The sequence below is a fragment of the Nicotiana tabacum genome, chromosome 24 (assembly GCF_000715075.1).
Source record: "Nicotiana tabacum cultivar K326 chromosome 24, ASM71507v2, whole genome shotgun sequence".
Taxonomy (NCBI): domain Eukaryota; kingdom Viridiplantae; phylum Streptophyta; class Magnoliopsida; order Solanales; family Solanaceae; genus Nicotiana; species Nicotiana tabacum.
The window spans coordinates 19,172,740-19,193,933 of NC_134103.1; the positions used below are offsets into that span (position 1 = coordinate 19,172,740).

Here is a 21,194-nt window from a genome sequence, read left to right on the forward strand (position 1 = left end):
ATTTTTTTTAAATAATACAAAAAGATGATAAATAAAAAACAAGAGATTTTTGTAAAATTATTTATTTTTAAATTGTAAGGCGCATAAGGGATCATTTGGTCTAATTAGAATTCAAATCCTATAAATATTTCATACTATGAGTAGCTGTAATTGTAATATACCTTAAAAAAAATATGTACAACTTTCTTTTGACTGCCAGCACTACAAATAAATTACTGTGTTCTAAATCAATAATTCATAAATAGATTCTTAATATAAATACAACACTTAGACCAAATAGATTTCTTTACTTTATGTTTTACAAAAAAGAAGTATAGAGAGAGAGAAAAATCACACCTCTCTCCACTCTCTAACCAAACGTCACTGACATGGCCACATACCCCTCTCCGGCGAAGGATCCATCCTCGAAAATCCCATCGGAACCACCGAACCCCCCTACGGAAGCCTCTCAATTTGAGATGGAAGAGGACAATCCTCAAAAACATTCTTTCAAAGAGATCCTACTGGAAAGGAATCTGATGTCCACCACTTCATATGAACTAACCCACTCTTCCCCCTGTTCGAATTAAATGTGAGGAATATCCCCATCCCTTTGTCAAAGGTAGACAGGAACATGATATACCTCCCCTGGAGATACTCTTTAATAGTGAAACTATTTGGGAGGAAAATTCCCCACCAGTTACTGCGAACAAAGATTGCACATTGAACCCCTAACACTAATCGACCTGGGATAGGACTTTTCATCGTCAAATTCAACCTGGAAGCAAGCATGAACAAAGTCCTGACAGAGGGTCCTTGGTTTGTGACAGGCCATTTTCTATCTATACGAAAATGGAAACCAAACTTTGCTCCAGCGAAATCCAAGCTTGCTATTACAGCAATTTGAATTAGACTCCTACAACTCTCAATGGAGTTCTATGATAGGGCGATCCTCGATCAAGTGGGCAACATGGATGGCAAATTACTGAAAATAGATACATGTATAGGATCTGTGTCCAGGTTCCACATCCTCGTCACCACCGATGTCACCATCGGAACCCACAGTCAACCCATCCTATATGAGGGGGAAGGGATTCTCTACAAGGGACGTGGGAGAAGTGTCCATACGCTACGCTACTGCCCATTTTCCCTCAATGCTAATGAAAATAACCGTCCAGTTAACCCAACTCCTACTACCACAAACGTTGGTACATTCCTTAGCAAAGACTCTCTGTGGCAAACGGTCCCATTCAAGCGAAACAAAAAAGGAATCCACAAAGGAAATTGCTTACAACATCCGATCGGAGCAACATCGGAGCAACCCACGACCCAGGTAAATGGGTACAGTGAAGCCGCGGGTACATTCCTCGACCTGGTAGCCACCACCACTGGCGGTAGCAACCCTAAAGCCCACGAACATCTGGACCTAGGTGAACACTTGGTCTCTATGGGGTGGGCTACGGATAATCAACAAGACTTGAGATCTTTAAGGCCCAACTCTGATAAGGACCCATTTTTACAAGTGGGCCAAGTCAAAATAAAGGCAGCCCCGTAAGCCAAACTGATTAGGCTAAAACGGCATCTGCCTAAGTCAGGCACAATCCCAAAAGATATCACTTTAGGGAATATCTCTGTTCCCCAAAATCCCAATACAATCTACAAAAATGGGATTGAAGATTCTACCCCCCCCCCTCCCTTTTGACTCTGCTCATCCTAAATCGAGTACTCTTACACAAAAAGAGAGTATCTCTTTTTTGGAAAGGGATCATTTGTCAATATAATCCCATCCTAAAATGGCCCACACGTTCACGAAAGGCCACTTTACTGTGCCTGTTCCTGCGCCACACACAATCCATCCTCATCTCTTTCCCGATCTTGCCTCTTATAGTGGAGGTAATCAAGTGTCTGTACAAACTCAATGCCCAATACTATCAATGAGGTGACACCCCCAGTCAATCCCTCAAGATTAATTGCAAAAGGCAAATCGTCTAACACGAAACCGAAAGAGGAGATGGATTATAATGCTTTTCCCCCCTCTGACTTTACTCCAAGCCACACCAACAGTCACCTTCACGCTGAGTTTTCCGATGGAAAACAACAATCCCCCTTCTCAAACACAATCCACAACACCGCTAACCATCTCCACCACCCCAATGCCACCAGAACTCGTGCCGAACCATGGTTGAAAATGGCACTCCAAGATCATACCCAGAACCTACAAATGATGGTAGGGTCTGTACAGATGGAAATAACCAAAATCCTAGGTACCTAGCTCGACTGGACACATAGCTCATCCACCAGGATCTAGCAAACTTTGGACACCGGCTATGGATGTCCACATTACTCCAAGCCCAGTACATGGGGAACTAACAACCCCTGTCTTTGGAGGAACTCAACACACTCATCGGCTAGCTTTTCTAGACCATTCCCTTCTTCCCCCTCATGAACCCGGAGACTCCCGTCACATCTCCATCTTTCTGACTCTGGCTACCAATAGTCCAAGTTCCTCATCCACAACCCCATCCACTCACACGCATCGATCTGCTGAGCAGGGGTACCTCCATGACATTGGACTACCTCAGAGAGTCCAATGTGGACCTGGAGAACATGCTAGAAAAACTAGGGATGCCAAAGACAAAGACCTTCCTCATACAGGAACCCCTGGAGATAGAGTTCAAAGAGCAGTCAGGAGAAATGCTTATTGTTCTGTACCTCAAAAAGCTCATAAGTTGCAAACTCGATCTCCGAGTGCACTCATTTCCAAACTCAAAAAACTCAGCAGTGACTCTGGTTCCTTTAGTGGGTATGTTGAAGCCAACCCCAGTGAGCAAGAGGAATGGAATCAAAAGGAAGGCTCCAACCTAAAAACCCATGTTAATGAATTTCATAATATGGCATGCTAGGGGGGAAATAGTGCTGAATTCCGTAGGCACTGTACATCTATGGTGAAGCTATGTAACCTTGCCATGCTCGTCTTGCTGGAGACTAGAACGACAGACCACAAGCACCTCACTGTTAAGCTCAAGTTTGATGCTCAATTCCAATCCCCTACTGTTGGCCAGTCCGGTGGGATTGTGCTTATATGGAAAGATGATCTGGTTAAGCTAGAGGAAGTAGCCACTACTCTACAGGGGGTGCATGTCATGGTCAAGGTATTCCATTCATCCACTAAATGGCTTTTTCTGCTATATATGCTAGTAATTGTGTTAATAATAGAAATAAACTCTGGAATACACTAGAAGACCTAGCTTCTGTCTAGGGGGTAGTTGGCTTGTTGGGGTGGGGGGGGATTTCAATGAACTCCTAAAAGCCAGGGATAAGTTTGGGGGTAATAACTTGAGCACTAATAGAAGCAACAGATTCTGAAAATGCTTGAACAGTTGCAAATTAGTTGATCTAGGTTTTAAAGCTTCAAAATATACTTGGTCTAATAAAAGATACACTAACATGCAAGACCTAATCCTAGAAAGACTTGATAGGTGCTTTGTAACTGATGATTGGATAGAGGAGTTTCCTGAATCAACTGTTACCCATCTTTCTAGGACCCACTCTGATCATTGCCCTCTTCTTTTAAGTTTAATCCATCAAAGTCAAAGCAGGGCCACCTTTTAAGTTTGAATATATGTGGAGCAACCACCCTTACTTCCTTCCTCTTGTGAAAGATAGTTTTGCAACCAATATTGATATTCTGAAAGCTACCTCTGTTTTTACCAATAGTGTTACAACCCAAATTCGCATATTATAGATCACGCCGTAAAGTAGTCGACGTAAATCCAAGAAGAGATTATCTTTGAGATGATAATAAGTTAATCCTATTGGTCTTAAACGATACAAGGGTGTATAAGAGTGGTTAACAAGTATTTGAAGTTAAGCTAATCAAGGATGTTGTAACCCGTATTTTCGGATAACACTAGAGGTGATTAACTGTCCCAAGAGGTCTTGTTTTAATGTATTTGAATCATATAATATCCGCATCATAAGTCTTGAAGTCAAGCGAGTTATGAAATAAAAGTCGATAAAAGTTGTCGCAACTTAGGTTTATAATTTTACTTAAACTTTAGGTCAAATGTTACTGCATTTTACTCCCAATGTGCTTGGAATTATGGGGTGATCTACCTATCAAATTGAAGATCTATGAGTCTAGTTTCCAACGCATTAAACCGTTCGTCGATACGATCTCGGAATAGAGAGATATTCGCGTTTTCGCGAGAGTGCGCCAAGCTGCTCTCTATGGGGCCCACAAAGGCGGTTTAAGACATTTGGACATATATAAGATAACTCAACCCCGTTTTAAGTCATTATTTTTCAGTATATTCAGACCTTATAACCCTAAAAACAGTCTCTCAAGGTTCTCTCATGATCCAAGATCCAAACAAAGGGCAAACAACACAAATCAAATATCGGGAATCCCGTGGCGCTAGTAAGTTTCTTGTTCTTCTTGTTGTTGCTGATTTTTGTGTTGTTCCAGCTCGTGTGGGAGGTTGTTTTAAGTGCTTTATGTTCTGTAAATACACCTTCAAGTTTTTAATATCAACCCTAGGTGATTTCAAGTCTTCTAAAGTAATTCTAGTGCCGAAAAACCCGAATTAATTGCTAGTTTCGCTTCCTTGTTCTTGTGGCAGAATTGAAGGGATATTTCATGGAAAATTAAGGTCAAATTGGAGTTGTTCTTTCTGTTTAAAGGTAATGAACCTCTTACTCTATATATATTTAAGATTATCCAAGTTGTGGCTAAGTCGTTGATGCTAGAACTTGTGAAATATATATCGAAAGGCTTGGTAGTAACGTTGTTAGTTGGTGGACTGTTTTGGAGGCTCAATATGATTATTAATGATGTTGTTTGGGCTGTTTGGTGATTGTATTGACTTGTGTGAAGTCATATAAATAGGGGAGGTGCTGTCCGTTTCATCGTAAAATAGGTTGCGGTCGATACATAATAGTTACGACGCTTAAACGATAATGATAGTGTCATTTCTTTTATTGTAGACTAAGGAGTCGTGATATTTGCATAGCTTGAGGTTGGGCAGTATATACAAGGTATGTGAGGCTATCCCCTTCATTCTTTTGCACGACTCCAATTGTACATAATGTAATGAACGAGCTCCCTAAGATACTCTACTCTTAGAAGCTAGCAGTACTTACATTGCTGCCCTTCTTATGAAACGATTGATATTGATGTTACTTCTCTTATTCTTATATTATCAATGTTGTTGGTAGTTCCTGATTCTTATAAGATTCTTGATGAAGAGTTAATCCTAATAACGTGTACGAAGGATACCGACCTTACGTCACTCTGAAAGGTTCAAAATGTGATTCCAATGAGTCCAGCATGCATCATATATATGTATCTATTTTACTCTACCGAGCCGCGCTATAGTTGGCCGGGTATGGCACCTATTGTGCAACCACTGATCAGTTGGGTTTTACCGAGCTCCACGTGGCCGGGTACGATTCTACCGAGCCCTATGATGGCCGGGTACGTTTTTACCGAGCCTATTATGGCCGGGTACGATATGATGATGGTGATGCCCACAGAGGCGTATGTTTTAAAAGTTTATGTATATATATGTATGTATCATGTATTTCATGTCAGTAGCCCTCAGAGGTACCCAGATGTCACAGGTTTTATATTCCCTATCACTGTTTACATTATTGTTCTTACTTATGCTATTCTGCCTTACATACTCAGTACTTTATTCGTACTGACGTCCTTTTTATTTGTGGATGCTGCATGTCGTGCTGCAGGTCCTGATAGACGGGTAGACGCAGCTCCCCCATCACAGTAGGCTATCCGGTTCAGCGTTATTGGCAAGATCCTTTCTCCGGACTTGCCGTGGTCTTGGTATGCATTTTTGTTATAGACATTATGGGTATGTCGGGGCCCTGTTCCGGCAATGTTGTAGCACTTATGTTCTTTTAGAGGCTCATAGACAGGTGTCGACTCATGTATGGTTTGGAATGCCTTGTCGGCTGATTTTTGTTGTATAGTCTTTCATGGCACCATGGTAGCTCGTACCTTATATATAGTTTCTTGACAGTCGTGTCGTCCCATGTTATGTATGTTCATGACATTATCTTTCATTGTTGGATGTTCATGATCCATGTCTACCATTTATATTGATCTTGTCGGCCCTTAAAGATAATAAGGAAGGTTAGATAAAATGTACGTTGGTGCTCGGCAAGTATGGCCCGGGTGCTAGTCATGACCCTCCAGTTGGGTCGTGACAAACTTGGTATCAGAGCAAGTCTGTCCTAGGGGTTGTCTATGAGCCGTGTCTAGTAGAGTTTTGATTATGGATGTGTAGCGCGCCACATTTATAATCAGGAGGCTACGTGACATCTAGGGTTGTTACCTTCTTCCTGAATCTAGATCGTGCGTAGAGTTGAGTCGTAAGTGTTCATATCTAATATTCACATTGTTTTCTTTCAGCGATGCCTTCGACTAGGAAGCAAGCGATTAGTAAACGGCTTGATACAGCTGTGGGCGAGGGTAACATTCAGGTCCCTCCAGCCAGAGCAGGCCAAAGTGAGGCTCAGAGTGAGATGCCGTCTCATACCTCTCCGTCTCCTCCAGAGGATATTAGGAGGCACCCAGTACATCCAGTTCCACCGTCTGGCACTACAGACCACGATATGCGCAGTGCAGTGCAGTTGTTGACTAGCTTGGTAGCTGCTCAGGCTCAGAGGCAGAATACCGGTGTTGCTGATAAACCGGTTAGTGCGAGAGTTCGTGATTTTATTAATCTAGACCCTCCAGTGTTTACCGGATCAGATCCCAAGGAGGACCCACAAACATTTATTGATCAGGTTCATCGTACATTGCGGGTTATGCATGCTAGTGATACGGAGGCAGTAGAGTTGGCTTCTTATCGGTTACGGGATTTAGCGGTTTTCTGGTATGATAGTTGGGAGAGATCTAGGGGTCCGAACGCTCCTCTAGCCGTGTGGAAGGAATTTTCTGAGGCCTTTCTTCGTCACTACTTGCCAGTTGAGATACGACGAGCAAGAGCTGATAAGTTCTTGAACCTTCGACAGGGTAATATGAGTGTACGAGAGTATAGTATACAGTTTGATTCTTTAGCAAGGTATGCTCCCCATATGGTGTCAGAGATGAGTGATAGGGTGCATCTGTTCGTGAACGGGTTGGGACCACATCTGATAAATGAGTGCACAACAGCCTCCTTGGTAGAGGGCATGGATATTTCCCGTATTCAGGCTTATGCCCAGACCCTAGAGGATCGTAAGCGCCAGCAAAGGGCAGATAGGGAGCAGGATAGGGGCCAGCATAAGAGGGCAAGATTTGCAGGGTATTCTGATGAGTTCAGAGGCAGTATCAGGCCCCAATCTTCGAGGAGTTCGGCGCCACCTGTAGCTAGTGCTCCTCCACAGTTTCAGAGGCCTCGGTATGATCGATTTACCTATTCTGGTTCAGGTCAGAGTTCGAGGGCATCAGGCTCACAATTTCATAGAGATACTAGTCAGACGAGACCCCCAACACCTCGTTGTGATCAGTGCGGCAAGGCCCACTTTGGACTGTGCCGTCGAGGTTCCGATGCGTGCTATTCTTGCGGACAGCGTGGCCATATGATGCGGGATTGTCCTAACAGAGGAGGTGGTGGTATGGCTCAACCGACTGGATCTGTGTCTGGTTCTTCCTCATCAGTTCGACCTCCAGCACAAGGTTTTCAACAGTCGACAGGTCGTGGTAGAGGTAGAGGTTCAGTGCCGAGTTCGAGTGGTGCTCAAAATCGAACCTATGCTCTAGTAGGTCGACAAGATCTCGAATCGTCTCCGGATGTTGTTACAGGTATATTGTCTGTGTTTTCTTATGATGTATATGCGCTAATTGATCCAGGATCTACCTTATCATATGTTACACCCTTTGTGGCTAATAAGTTTGGCATTGAACCTGAATTGATAAGTAAACCACTTGCGGTATCCACTCCGTTAGGAGATTCTGTGATTGCTAGAAGGGTATATAAAGGTTGCACTGTGATGATTTGTAGTCGTCAAACCTCGGCAAATTTATTTGAGTTAGAAATGGTTGATTTCGATGTGATAATGGGAATGGACTGGTTGGCCTCATGCTATGCAACTGTTGACTGTCGTACGAAGATGGTTAGGTTTCAGTTTCCGGGTGAACCCACCATTGAATGGAAGGGGAACATTGCTATGCCGAAAGGTAGGTTTATTTCCTATCTTAAGGCAAGGAAGATGATCTCAAAAGGTTACATTTATCATCTTGTTCGTGTTAGGGATGTGGAGGCGAAGCCGCCTACTCTACAATCCATCCCCGTGGTCAATGAATTTCCAGATGTTTTCCCAGACGAACTCCCAGGCCTTCCTCCTGAAAGGGAGATTGAGTTTAGCATTGATGCGTTGCCTGACACTCAACCGATCTCTATCCCTCCATACAGGATGGCCCCGGCAGAGTTGCGAGAGTTGAAGGTTCAGTTGAAGGACTTGCTGGATAAGGGTTTCATTAGGCCTAGCACTTCACCTTGGGGTGCACCAGTCTTGTTCTGCGGAAGAAAGATGGGTCGTTAAGGATGTGTATCGATTATCGACAGTTGAATAAGTTTACAATAAAGAACAAGTATCCACTTCCAAGAATTGATGACCTATTTGACCAACTCCAGGGTGCCAAGTATTTCTCCAAGATTGACTTGCGTTCAGGGTATCATCAGGTGAGGGTTAAGGAGAAGGATATTCCAAAGACGGCCTTCCGGACAAGATATGGGCATTTTGAGTTCTTGGTGATGTCATTCGGGCTAACAAATGCCCCAGCAGCTTTTATGGATCTCATGAATAGTGTATTCAGGCCCTATCTTGATGTGTTCGTGATCGTATTCATTGATGACATTCTGGTGTATTCTCGTTCGGAGGCGGAACATGCGGGCCACTTGCGGATAGTATTACAGACCCTTCAGGATCATAAGTTATATGCTAAGCTCTCTAAATGTGAATTCTGGCTGAACTCAGTAGCATTCCTTGGCCATGTGATATCTGATGAGGGTATTAGTGTCGACACTCAGAAGATCGATGCAGTGAAGAATTGGCCGAGACCTACAACACCGTCAGAAGTCCGCAGCTTCCTGGGGCTAGCAGGATATTATAGGCGGTTTGTAGAAGGGTTTTCCTCTATATCAGCACCATTGACTAAGTTAACACAGAAAGCTACCAAGTTCCAGTGGTCTGATTCTTGTGAACATAGTTTTCAGGAGCTAAAGAATCGATTGACATCTGCGCCAGTGCTCACTCTCCCAGAAGGAACAGAAGGTTATGTGGTATATTGTGATGCCTCAGGTATAGGTTTGGGGTGCGTATTGATGCAACGTGGGAAGGTGATTGCTTATGCATCACGACAATTGAAGAAGCATGAAAAGAATTACCCGACTCATGATTTGGAATTGGCTGCAGTAATATATGCTTTGAAGATATGGCGGCACTACTTATACGGCGTCCATATTGACATCTACACAGATCACAAAAGTTTACAATACATCTTCAAGCAGAAGGAGTTGAATTTGAGGCAGCGTAGGTGGCTTGAATTACTGAAAGACTATGACGTCGAGATATTGTACCATCCTGGTAAAGCCAATGTTGTGGCAGACGCTCTCAGCCGTAAGTCAATGGGAAGCTTAATACATATTGAGGCAGGTAGACAAGGGTTGACCAAAGAGCTTCACCAGCTGGCCAATATGAGAATCAGATTGTTGGACTCTGATGACGGAGGTGTTACTGTACAGAATACAGCAGAATCATCTTTGGTAGCCGAGGTAAAAGCACGGCAATATGAAGATCCTACCTTAGTAAGATTGAGAGAGGGAATTCAGCAGTGTAAGATTACAGCTTTCAAGATCGGAGGAGATGGGACACTGAGATACCAGGGCCGATTATGTGTGCCTAGTGTGGCAGGGTTGCGAGAGAAGATTATGATTGAGATTCATCAGTCCCGATATTCTATCCATCCTGGCTCGACAAAGATGTATCATGACGTTAAGGAGCAGTATTGGTGGGACAACATGAAGAAGTCTATTGCAGAATTTGTAGCCCAGTGTCCTAATTGTCAACAAGTAAAGATCGAGCATCAGAAACCCAGTGGATTGATTCAGAATATAGAGATTCCGACCTGGAAATGGGAGGTGATTAATATGGACTTCATTATTGGATTACCTCGCTCTTATCATAAGTTTGACTCCATTTGGGTGATAGTTGATCGACTTACAAAATCTGCCCATTTTCTACCAGTTAAGACAACTTACACGGCTGAAGATTATGCGAAGTTGTATATCAAGGAGATTGTTAGGCTTCATGGTGTGCCGGTATCTATTATATCAGACCGAGGAGCTCAATTTACGGCTAACTTTTGGAGGTCTTTTCAGAAGGGTTTAGGCACACAAGTAAATCTCAGCACTGCATTCCATCCGCAGACTGACGGACAGGCTGAACGTACCATCCAGACGCTGGAAGATATGCTACGAGCATGTGTTCTAGATTTTAAGGGGAATTGGGATGACCATCTGGCACTTATAGAATTTGCCTACAATAATAGCTACCATTCCAGTATTAAAATGGCCCCGTATGAGGCACTGTACGGGAGGAGATGTAGATCACCAGTTGGATGGTTCGAAGTCGGTGAGACAGAATTATATGGGCCAGATTTGATTCACCAAGCCATTGAGAAGGTGAAAGTGATACAAGAGAGACTGAGGACGGCACAAAGCAGGCAAAAGTCTTATTCCGACGTCCGACGTCGTGATCTGGAATTTGAGGTTGGTGATTGGGTTTTCCTGAAGATCTCGCCGATGAAGGGTGTTATGCGTTTTGGGAAGAAGGGTAAGTTGAGTCCACGGTATATTGGGCCGTACAAAATTCTTCGACGAATTGGACAGGTTGCTTACGAGTTAGAATTGCCATCTGAATTGGAATTTGTCCACCCGGTATTCCATGTATCTATGTTGAGGAAATGTATTGGAGACCCTTCTCGGGTCATCCCTATCAAAGATGTACAAGTTACAAAGGATCTATCATATGATGAACTGCCAGTGGCTATATTAGATCGACAAGTCCGCAAGCTGAGAACAAAGGATGTAGCTTCCGTGAAAGTATTATGGAGGAACAAGAATATAGAAGAAATGACATGGGAAGCAGAAGAGGAGATGAAGTCTAAATACCCTTACCTATTCCAGAGTGAAAATAACGAGGATACCGGGGGAAAGAAGGATGCATTATAAGGTGAAACGGCTCTATGAGATAAGCAATAGCTTGTGAATACTCTTTTTTTAATACAAAATGGTGATATGCAGATAATGTACATATCCATAATGCTTTGTATAGTCTTGTATGGCCATAGGTTGGGTTTAACTGCTTGCAAGTTTGGCTAGTGTCCATTTTATAAGGGAAACACAGCCGGAAATCTCCGTCGGAATCCACGATGAGTTAGACACCCCATAAACCCTTACATTCGAGGACGAATGTTCCTAAGGGGGAGAGGATGTTACAACCCAAATTCGCATATTATAGATCACGCCGTAAAGTAGTCGACGTAAATCCAAGAAGAGATTATCTTTGAGATGATAATAAGTTAATCCTATTGGTCTTAAACGATACAAGGGTGTATAAGAGTGGTTAACAAGTATTTGAAGTTAAGCTAATCAAGGATGTTGTAACCCGTATTTTCGGATAACACTAGAGGTGATTAACTGTCCCAAGAGGTCTTGTTTTAATGTATTTGAATCATATAATATCCGCATCATAAGTCTTGAAGTCAAGCGAGTTATGAAATAAAAGTCGATAAAAGTTGTCGCAACTTAGGTTTATAATTTTACTTAAACTTTAGGTCAAATGTTACTGCATTTTACTCCCAATGTGCTTGGAATTATGGGGTGATCTACCTATCAAATTGAAGATCTATGAGTCTAGTTTCCAACGCATTAAACCGTTCGTCGATACGATCTCGGAATAGAGAGATATTCGCGTTTTCGCGAGAGTGCGCCAAGCTGCTCTCTATGGGGCCCACAAAGGCGGTTTAAGACATTTGGACATATATAAGATAACTCAACCCCGTTTTAAGTCATTATTTTTCAGTATATTCAGACCTTATAACCCTAAAAACAGTCTCTCAAGGTTCTCTCATGATCCAAGATCCAAACAAAGGGCAAACAACACAAATCAAATATCGGGAATCCCGTGGCGCTAGTAAGTTTCTTGTTCTTCTTGTTGTTGCTGATTTTTGTGTTGTTCCAGCTCGTGTGGGAGGTTGTTTTAAGTGCTTTATGTTCTGTAAATACACCTTCAAGTTTTTAATATCAACCCTAGGTGATTTCAAGTCTTCTAAAGTAATTCTAGTGCCGAAAAACCCGAATTAATTGCTAGTTTCGCTTCCTTGTTCTTGTGGCAGAATTGAAGGGATATTTCATGGAAAATTAAGGTCAAATTGGAGTTGTTCTTTCTGTTTAAAGGTAATGAACCTCTTACTCTATATATATTTAAGATTATCCAAGTTGTGGCTAAGTCGTTGATGCTAGAACTTGTGAAATATATATCGAAAGGCTTGGTAGTAACGTTGTTAGTTGGTGGACTGTTTTGGAGGCTCAATATGATTATTAATGATGTTGTTTGGGCTGTTTGGTGATTGTATTGACTTGTGTGAAGTCATATAAATAGGGGAGGTGCTGTCCGTTTCATCATAAAATAGGTTGCGGTCGATACATAATAGTTACGACGCTTAAACGATAATGATAGTGTCATTTCTTTTATTGTAGACTAAGGAGTCGTGATATTTGCATAGCTTGAGGTTGGGCAGTATATACAAGGTATGTGAGGCTATCCCCTTCATTCTTTTGCACGACTCCAATTGTACATAATGTAATGAACGAGCTCCCTAAGATACTCTACTCTTAGAAGCTAGCAGTACTTACATTGCTGCCCTTCTTATGAAACGATTGATATTGATGTTACTTCTCTTATTCTTATATTATCAATGTTGTTGGTAGTTCCTGATTCTTATAAGATTCTTGATGAAGAGTTAATCCTAATAACGTGTACGAAGGATACCGACCTTACGTCACTCTGAAAGGTTCAAAATGTGATTCCAATGAGTCCAGCATGCATCATATATATGTATCTATTTTACTCTACCGAGCCGCGCTATAGTTGGCCGGGTATGGCACCTATTGTGCAACCACTGATCAGTTGGGTTTTACCGAGCTCCACGTGGCCGGGTACGATTCTACCGAGCCCTATGATGGCCGGGTACGTTTTTACCGAGCCTATTATGGCCGGGTACGATATGATGATGGTGATGCCCACAGAGGCGTATGTTTTAAAAGTTTATGTATATATATGTATGTATCATGTATTTCATGTCAGTAGCCCTCAGAGGTACCCAGATGTCACAGGTTTTATATTCCCTATCACTGTTTACATTATTGTTCTTACTTATGCTATTCTGCCTTACATACTCAGTACTTTATTCGTACTGACGTCCTTTTTATTTGTGGATGCTGCATGTCGTGCTGCAGGTCCTGATAGACGGGTAGACGCAGCTCCCCCATCACAGTAGGCTATCCGGTTCAGCGTTATTGGCAAGATCCTTTCTCCGGACTTGCCGTGGTCTTGGTATGCATTTTTGTTATAGACATTATGGGTATGTCGGGGCCCTGTTCCGGCAATGTTGTAGCACTTATGTTCTTTTAGAGGCTCATAGACAGGTGTCGACTCATGTATGGTTTGGAATGCCTTGTCGGCTGATTTTTGTTGTATAGTCTTTCATGGCACCATGGTAGCTCGTACCTTATATATAGTTTCTTGACAGTCGTGTCGTCCCATGTTATGTATGTTCATGACATTATCTTTCATTGTTGGATGTTCATGATCCATGTCTACCATTTATATTGATCTTGTCGGCCCTTAAAGATAATAAGGAAGGTTAGATAAAATGTACGTTGGTGCTCGGCAAGTATGGCCCGGGTGCTAGTCATGACCCTCCAGTTGGGTCGTGACAAACTTGGTATCAGAGCAAGTCTGTCCTAGGGGTTGTCTATGAGCCGTGTCTAGTAGAGTTTTGATTATGGATGTGTAGCGTGCCCCTTTAGTACCTTCCTTCAGGAGCTTAAAGCCAAGCTCTAGCAAGATTTCTCTGTCATTCTTAGGAGTGAATGGGATTTCTGGAAGCTTAAATCCAAAATTAATTAGTTAAGTGAAGGAGATGACAACACTAAATTCTTCCGCATATCCACACTTAACAGAAGAAAGAGGATTAGGATCATGTCTTTAAAAGATAAGGTAGGGAACAGTATTCAGGATCCCCATGACATTAAAGACTCAATCCTTAACTACTTCACTAAGATCTATACCACTGAACACCATAGCTCAATTCTGAACAAGATCTACATTACTGATAGCGCTAATGTCCTGACTATCAGGGAGCAGAGCACCATTGACTCTACCCTTAGGCTCTCTGAGATCAAGTGTGTCATATTCTCTTTCAAGGCCATGAAGGCACCTGGGCCTGATGGCCTTCACCATTTTTTCTATCAGAAGTACTGGCACATAGTTTATGGTAAGGTAATACAATTCTTCCACACTATCTTCTCCGATTGTATATTCCCTCCTGAAATAAACAAACCAACCTCTGCCTTATCCCAAAGTGCCCTAATGCTACAATGCTGAAAAACTTCAGGCCAATATGTTTGTACAACACCTTGTATAAGCTGATCACCAAGATCATTATCAATATAATCAAACCTCTGGTTCAGAACATCATTGACCCTACTCAAGCTAGTTTTTTAGCCAATAGAAGGGCTGCTGATAATGCCACTGTGGTCCAAGGGTACATTACCCACTTCCAAAACATAAAAGGTAAGAATGTCAATATGATCCTAAAAGTGAACTTAGAGAAGGCTTTTGATAGGTTATAATCGTCTTTCATTAGAAAATCCCTCATCTTCTTCAACTTTCCCACTAAACTAACCACCTTAATCATGTTTTGTCTCACTACAAACTCCATCTCCATCCTTGTCAATGGTACTCAAACTGAATACTTCAAGCCCAGTAGAGGCATTAGGCAGGGGGATCCCATGTCACCCTATTTGTTCATCATATGCATGGAAATGCTTTTCAGAAATATTGACAATATTGTAACTGATAAGGATTGGTTCCCTATCAGCATCAGTAGGGCCCCCTAGAAAATCTCCCACCTGGTCTTTGTTGATTATCTCACTATGTTTGCCAAAGCCAATAAGAGAAACTGTGAGACAATCTTATCCATCTTAGGTAATTTCAATGTTGTATCTGGGCAAAAAGTCAACCTTCAGAAATCTAAAGTGATCTTTTCTTCCAACTGCTAGGAAGAGTGTGCCACAACATGCAGTACCATTTTAGGTATCAAAGATGCCAGAGACTTTGGGAAATACCTAGGTTTCCCCATCTTCCACAGAAGGCCTAGGAATAGTGACTTCCAATTCATCCTAGATAACCTCAACAGTAGAATGGCAGGGTGGAAAACCAAGTTCCTGAACATGGCTGGTCGAACCACTCTGGCCAAATCTTGCCTTAGTAGCATTCCAAACCATGTAATGCAATACATCCAGTTACCTTTCCACATTACCAACCAGATTGACAAAATCCAAAGGAATTTTATTTGGGGTACAACTCCTACAAAAAAGAATCTATACATGGTCAAGTAGGCTACTGTCACCAAACCAAAAAATAGGGGAGGGTTGGGCCTCCAACAAGCCCATCTAAAGAACAAAACATGCCACACCAGTCTTTCTTGGAGACTCTACAATAACACTACCTCCATCTGGGCTAGGGTGCTTAAGGGAAAACACTGCAGTGGAGGAGGGAACGGGGCTAAGGCTAATACTAGGACCTGGAAATATATTCAGGAGGGCTGGAAGATATGCACTAGTTGCTCTATATGGGTGGTTCATAAAGGGGATAGGGTTAGATTCCTTACTGACACATGGCTTCCCAAAATGCAACCACTAGATAAAATCATTAATAGTCCATGGCACCACAGTGACATGAACACCAGGATAAATGAAGTGTACTATAATGGGGTTTGGGATTTCACCTTCATTCCTTACCCAATCCCCCATGACATCAACATCATTATCCAAAACACTTTTATCCCCACCTCCACCTCTGTTGAGGACAAACTAATCTGGAACCTTAGCCTGTTTAGTACCAAATCAGTCTACTCCTTCCTTGATGTACTAATGCACAATGACACTTCTCATGAAGACTATTACAGCTGGATTTGGAAACCAAAAACCCCCAATAAGATTACGTTCTTTATATGGCTCATGCAGCAGAACAGTCTGCCTACAAAGAACCACTTACACCACATAAGCCTGAGAATTAATCCTAACTACTACTTCTGTGATTCTGCCATAGAAGACATAAATCACATCTTCTTTGAATGTGCTAATGTCAAAGGGTTCTGGCAGCAATTGCTGCACCGGTGCAACCATAAGCCTAACCTTAGTGTCAATCCCTTTTCTATTCCAAACTGGGAAGGCACATGCCATAGGCTTCAAAATGTGGAATACAATGCTTGCATCAAATGAAAATAGCCATTGCCTTTTCTGCCTCTGGGCCATCTGGCTCACTAGGAACTCTAATATCTTTGAAAAGAAAAGAAATCACATTAATATGCACCAAACAATTGCAAAGGTTGTTGAATACCACCATGTCACAGCCACATCTAGGCATGTTATAATCACAACCACCTTATACCTGAAGTGGAAACCACCAGATAGGGGCTTCCATAAGTTGAACACTGATGGGGCTGCATGCCTTAACACAGGAAAAGGGGGGTATTGGGGGGTATTCAGAAACAATAGGGGTGACTGGGTTTTAGGCTTCATGGGGGGGCTCACAAACACTGATAGTCTTAGGGCAGAGCTTCAAGCCCTATGGATGGGGCGAAAAATAGCTCTCGATCAAGGCTTGTCACCTATTGTGATTGACACTGACTCTGAAGTGATGCTGAAAATGTTAAAGCATGGTAACTTAACTCACAACCCCATAATTTCTGAATGCAGGTATGTGATCGAGCAGCTGGTGAACCTAGTCATAGGCCATAGCTATAGGGAGCAGAACCAAGTGGCGGACCTCCTCGCAAAGGAAGGAGCTAAGAAGGAAGTTTTTACCAAGACCCAATTTTTGGCAGTTCCTCGGTGTTTGCAAATGATGCAGTGTAGACAAACATCTTAGGAACTGTTTTTGAAAGGAAAATTAATGTTTGTAATATATACACAATGGTACACGTTGATGACAATCAACAGGGACCTCATTCTCCCCTATAATGATGTAATTTTGCGAATGTTTATATATATAAGTATCCAGTTAACCAAAAAATTACTAGCTCGGCCGTGGCACATATATAAGCTCACATATGTTCCCTCCAAAACTCTAAACAAACATGAAAATCAGCAAACTTCAGGTAACAAAATTGAAGAATGATACAGTACATGCCACTGTTCAGAGCATGCTCAAACTCAAGATCATTAGCACAACTCCATGCACATCTCATTATCAATGGTCTCCACAAAGACCCACTTCCTTCCACAAAGCTTATAGAGTCATATGCCCAAATGGGTTCTCTTAAAACTTCGAGACTCGTCTTTTACACTTACCCAAATCCAGATCCTTTCATGTGGGGTGTCATAATTAAGTGTCATGTTTGGTATAACTGCTTTCAAGATTCCATTTTTCTTTATCATAACATGCTTTATCATAGTACTCAAACAAATAGCTTCATTTACCCTTCAGTCTTGAGGGCTATTTCTGCAATTGGTGATGTGGGTATTGGCCAAAAAGTTCATGGAAGGATTTTGAAATGTGGGTTTGAGTCTGATCCTATTGTTGAGACTGCATTACTGAGTATGTATGGTGAGCTTGGATGGACGGTTTGTGCGCGCAAAATGTTCGATGAAATGTCTGTGAGAGATGTTATTTCGTGGAGTTCGATTGTTTCGAGCTATGTAAGGAATGGGAAAGTTAGGGAAGGGTTGGAGGTATTTGGAAATTTGGTTAAGGAAGAGGTTGAGATTGATTCTGTGACTCTGCTTAGTGCTGTTGAGGCTTGTGGTGAGTTGGGTGTATGGAGACTTGGGAAGTCTGTTCATGGTTATATATTGAGGAAGGGTATTCAGGGTGATGGGTCTTTGACGAACTCGCTTGTTGCAATGTATGGAAAATGTGGCGATATGTGTAGTGCAGAATCACTTTTTGACAATGCTGTGGATAAAAGTACCTATACTTGGACAGCAACGATCTCCTGCTACAATCAAAACGGTAGCTATCAGGATGCGTTAGCTTTGTTTGTTAAGATGCATGAGTCTGATGTGGAATACAATGAAGTTACTCTTATGGCTGTTTTATGTTCTTGTGCTAGGTTAGGTTGGCTAAAGGAAGGGAAGTCGATACATGGATTTATACTTAGAAATGGTTTAGATTGTGACGATGATCTTCTAGGCTCAGCCTTGGTTGACTTGTATGCAAACTGTGGCAAGGTAAGCGATTGCCACAAGGTATTTGATACATCCCAAGACACACGTATTGTGTCGTGGAATATGCTCATATCAGGTTATGTACAGGAAGGATTGTCTGAGAATGCATTGACACTTTTTGTGGATATGTTAAGAAAAGGAATACTGCCTGACTCATATACTCTGGCAAGTGTTCTCTCAGCTTCTGGAGATATTGGGTTTTCTGAATTTGGGTGTCAAATTCATAGCCACGTTATTAGGACTGGCTTTTCAACTGAGGAGTTTGTCCAGAATTCCATGATTGACATGTACAGCAAATGTGGACTTGTGGATTGTGCATTCTTGATATTCAAGGACACACAAGAAAGAAGTGTTGTGACTTGGAATTCAGTGATGTGTGGACTTTCACGAAATGGTTTCTCTCGTGAAGCTATCAGTCTCTTTGATGAGATATACTCAAACTCGAGCAAAATGGATGAAGTGACTTTCTTGGCTGCAATTCAAGCATGCTCGACTATAGGTTGGCTGGAGAAGGGAAAATGGCTTCACCACAAGTTAATCATCTTCGGTGTGAGGCACGATATGTATGTCGATACTGCTCTGACGGACATGTATGCTAAATGTGGAGACCTCCTAATGGCTCGAAGAGTTTTCGACAATATGTCGGGAAGGAGCATAATATCTTGGAGTGCCATGATAGGTGGTTATGGAACGCATGGTCAAATCGATGCTGCCATCTCACTCTTTCATGAAATGGTAAATAGTGGAATAAAACCGAATGACATCATTTTAACAAATATTCTATCTGCTTGTAGTCATACTGGTTATCTGGATGAAGGGAAATATTTCTTCAACTTGATGATTAACTTAAACATTGAGCCCAAACCTGAACATTTTGCATGTCTAGTTGATCTTCTGAGTCGAGCTGGTGATATAGATAAAGCCTACGAAGTCATCACTTCGATGCCATTTCCTGCAGATGTTAGCATTTGGGGTGCCCTAGTAAATGGATGTAGAATTCACAAGAGAATGGATATTATTAAGATGATTCAACAAAGGCTTGAAAACATGCAAACAGATGATACTGGATACTATACCTTATTATCGAACATATATGCAGAAGGGGGAGAATGGAATGAAAGTAGGGTGGTGAGGTCAAAGATGCATAGTTTAGGTTTAAGAAAGGTTGATGGATATAGTATGATCGAAGTTGAGAAAAGAATACATATTGGTAAAGCAAATGATACATACTCATTCTCAAATAGGGAAATCTCCAGCTTATGATTTTCCATGGTTTTGGAATTAAAGAACTGATTAGCCTGGGAAGATGCAATATTCATACAGGCTCTGAACTGGAAGTGATTGTTGATCCGACAAAAGCTGGCTAAGAGGGATAGCTTTGTTTCGGTTCATCAGGAGACTATCTTCAACGGCTTCCTAAGGTTAAACTATGCCTGCTATGGAGCTCGCTACTATCGTTCTCTTTCTGTCAAGTAGCTATTCTTATGGATAGAGCAAAAACTTGATACAGGGCCGACTTTTCAACTCCAACCGTGGCATTCAGACAGCACTATGCTAAATGAGACTGCCCTGATGACAACTATGAAACTCTCAAGTCATATGAAGCCAAATCTGAAACTCTCTCATCATATGAAGCCAAATCTGAAACTCTCAAGTCATATGAAGCCAAATCAAGAAAGATGAGAAATGGAATGAAATGCATGTTTTACCCGACACTAAGATGCAAACAAAAATGGAGATCAAAGAGAAGAGTCCATAATCCACTTTCTGATGCGGCATGGAACCATGGTTTTCTACTTGAAACATTGATAAAACCTGACTAAACACAACCTTGCTGTGTCTTCTGACTAGTTGCTGCAAGTGTGAAGCCAATGCTAGCAATGCTGTTGCGGTAAACTTGCTGGTTGTCAGGTGATTTTATTCCATTAAGTGGTCAGCACAAATCTCTCTTATACCTAAAGCAGATTCTCCATATGGTAAAGAACTCAATTGTTACAAAGGTGGTGCCAAAGGCGGATGAAAGATTTAAATTTGATGGGTTCAACTTTTAGGTTCTTAGTACCGGATCTAGTACACTTTTGAAACTATGGGTTCAGAATTTAATATTTTTCGTATTTTAGTGATTTTTCACATATGTACACCCCTAGTAAAAAATTCAGGGTTCAGTTTAACCCATTGGTTATTACACTACATAAGCCTATGTCATTATTTCTGTATTTTACTCTTCCTGTGCTATTTGTCCTTGAGATTTTTAAGGCATTGGCTAAGACAATTTCAAATGGTGTACAATATCAGTTACATCAACGAAATTATGTGTAATAAACTCTCATTCTATACAAATTTCTAAGTTAGCACTTAATAATTTGCTTTCAAAATTGTCAGAGATCTGCCTAGCATGTTTTCTTTTTTTGGTTTCCCACCTGATGTCCGATACTCGCTTTGGGACTCGATTAATCTGGATTCGCACGGGGAAATCCCACTTCGGGGGGTAAACCGCCCCCTACCAAGCTTGTCGCTCAACTTGTGCCAGAAAGTGAATGGCTAATCTCAAATTCTCAATCAGCTCAATGTAGTAGACAGAAACTCATGCTCAAGTGAAAAAGGTTTATTATTGGTGTTACTGTTACTATTACTACTACTAGCCATACAATACTATTACCCTCTGTTGATTACCTCAAATCTGCTAGTTAT

General features: G+C 41.7%; 1 protein-coding gene across 1 annotated transcript; it reads left to right on the forward strand.

Annotated features, from left to right (window-relative positions):
* The first annotated feature begins 17,301 nt into the window (after positions 1-17,301).
* On the forward strand, positions 17,302-20,843 carry LOC107784174 (putative pentatricopeptide repeat-containing protein At1g69350, mitochondrial). The gene has a single exon (XM_016605257.2). The coding sequence runs from the start codon at positions 17,451-17,453 to the stop codon at positions 19,764-19,766; it is 2,316 nt and encodes a 771-aa protein (XP_016460743.2). The 5' UTR covers positions 17,302-17,450; the 3' UTR covers positions 19,767-20,843.
* The last annotated feature ends 351 nt before the right edge of the window (positions 20,844-21,194 follow it).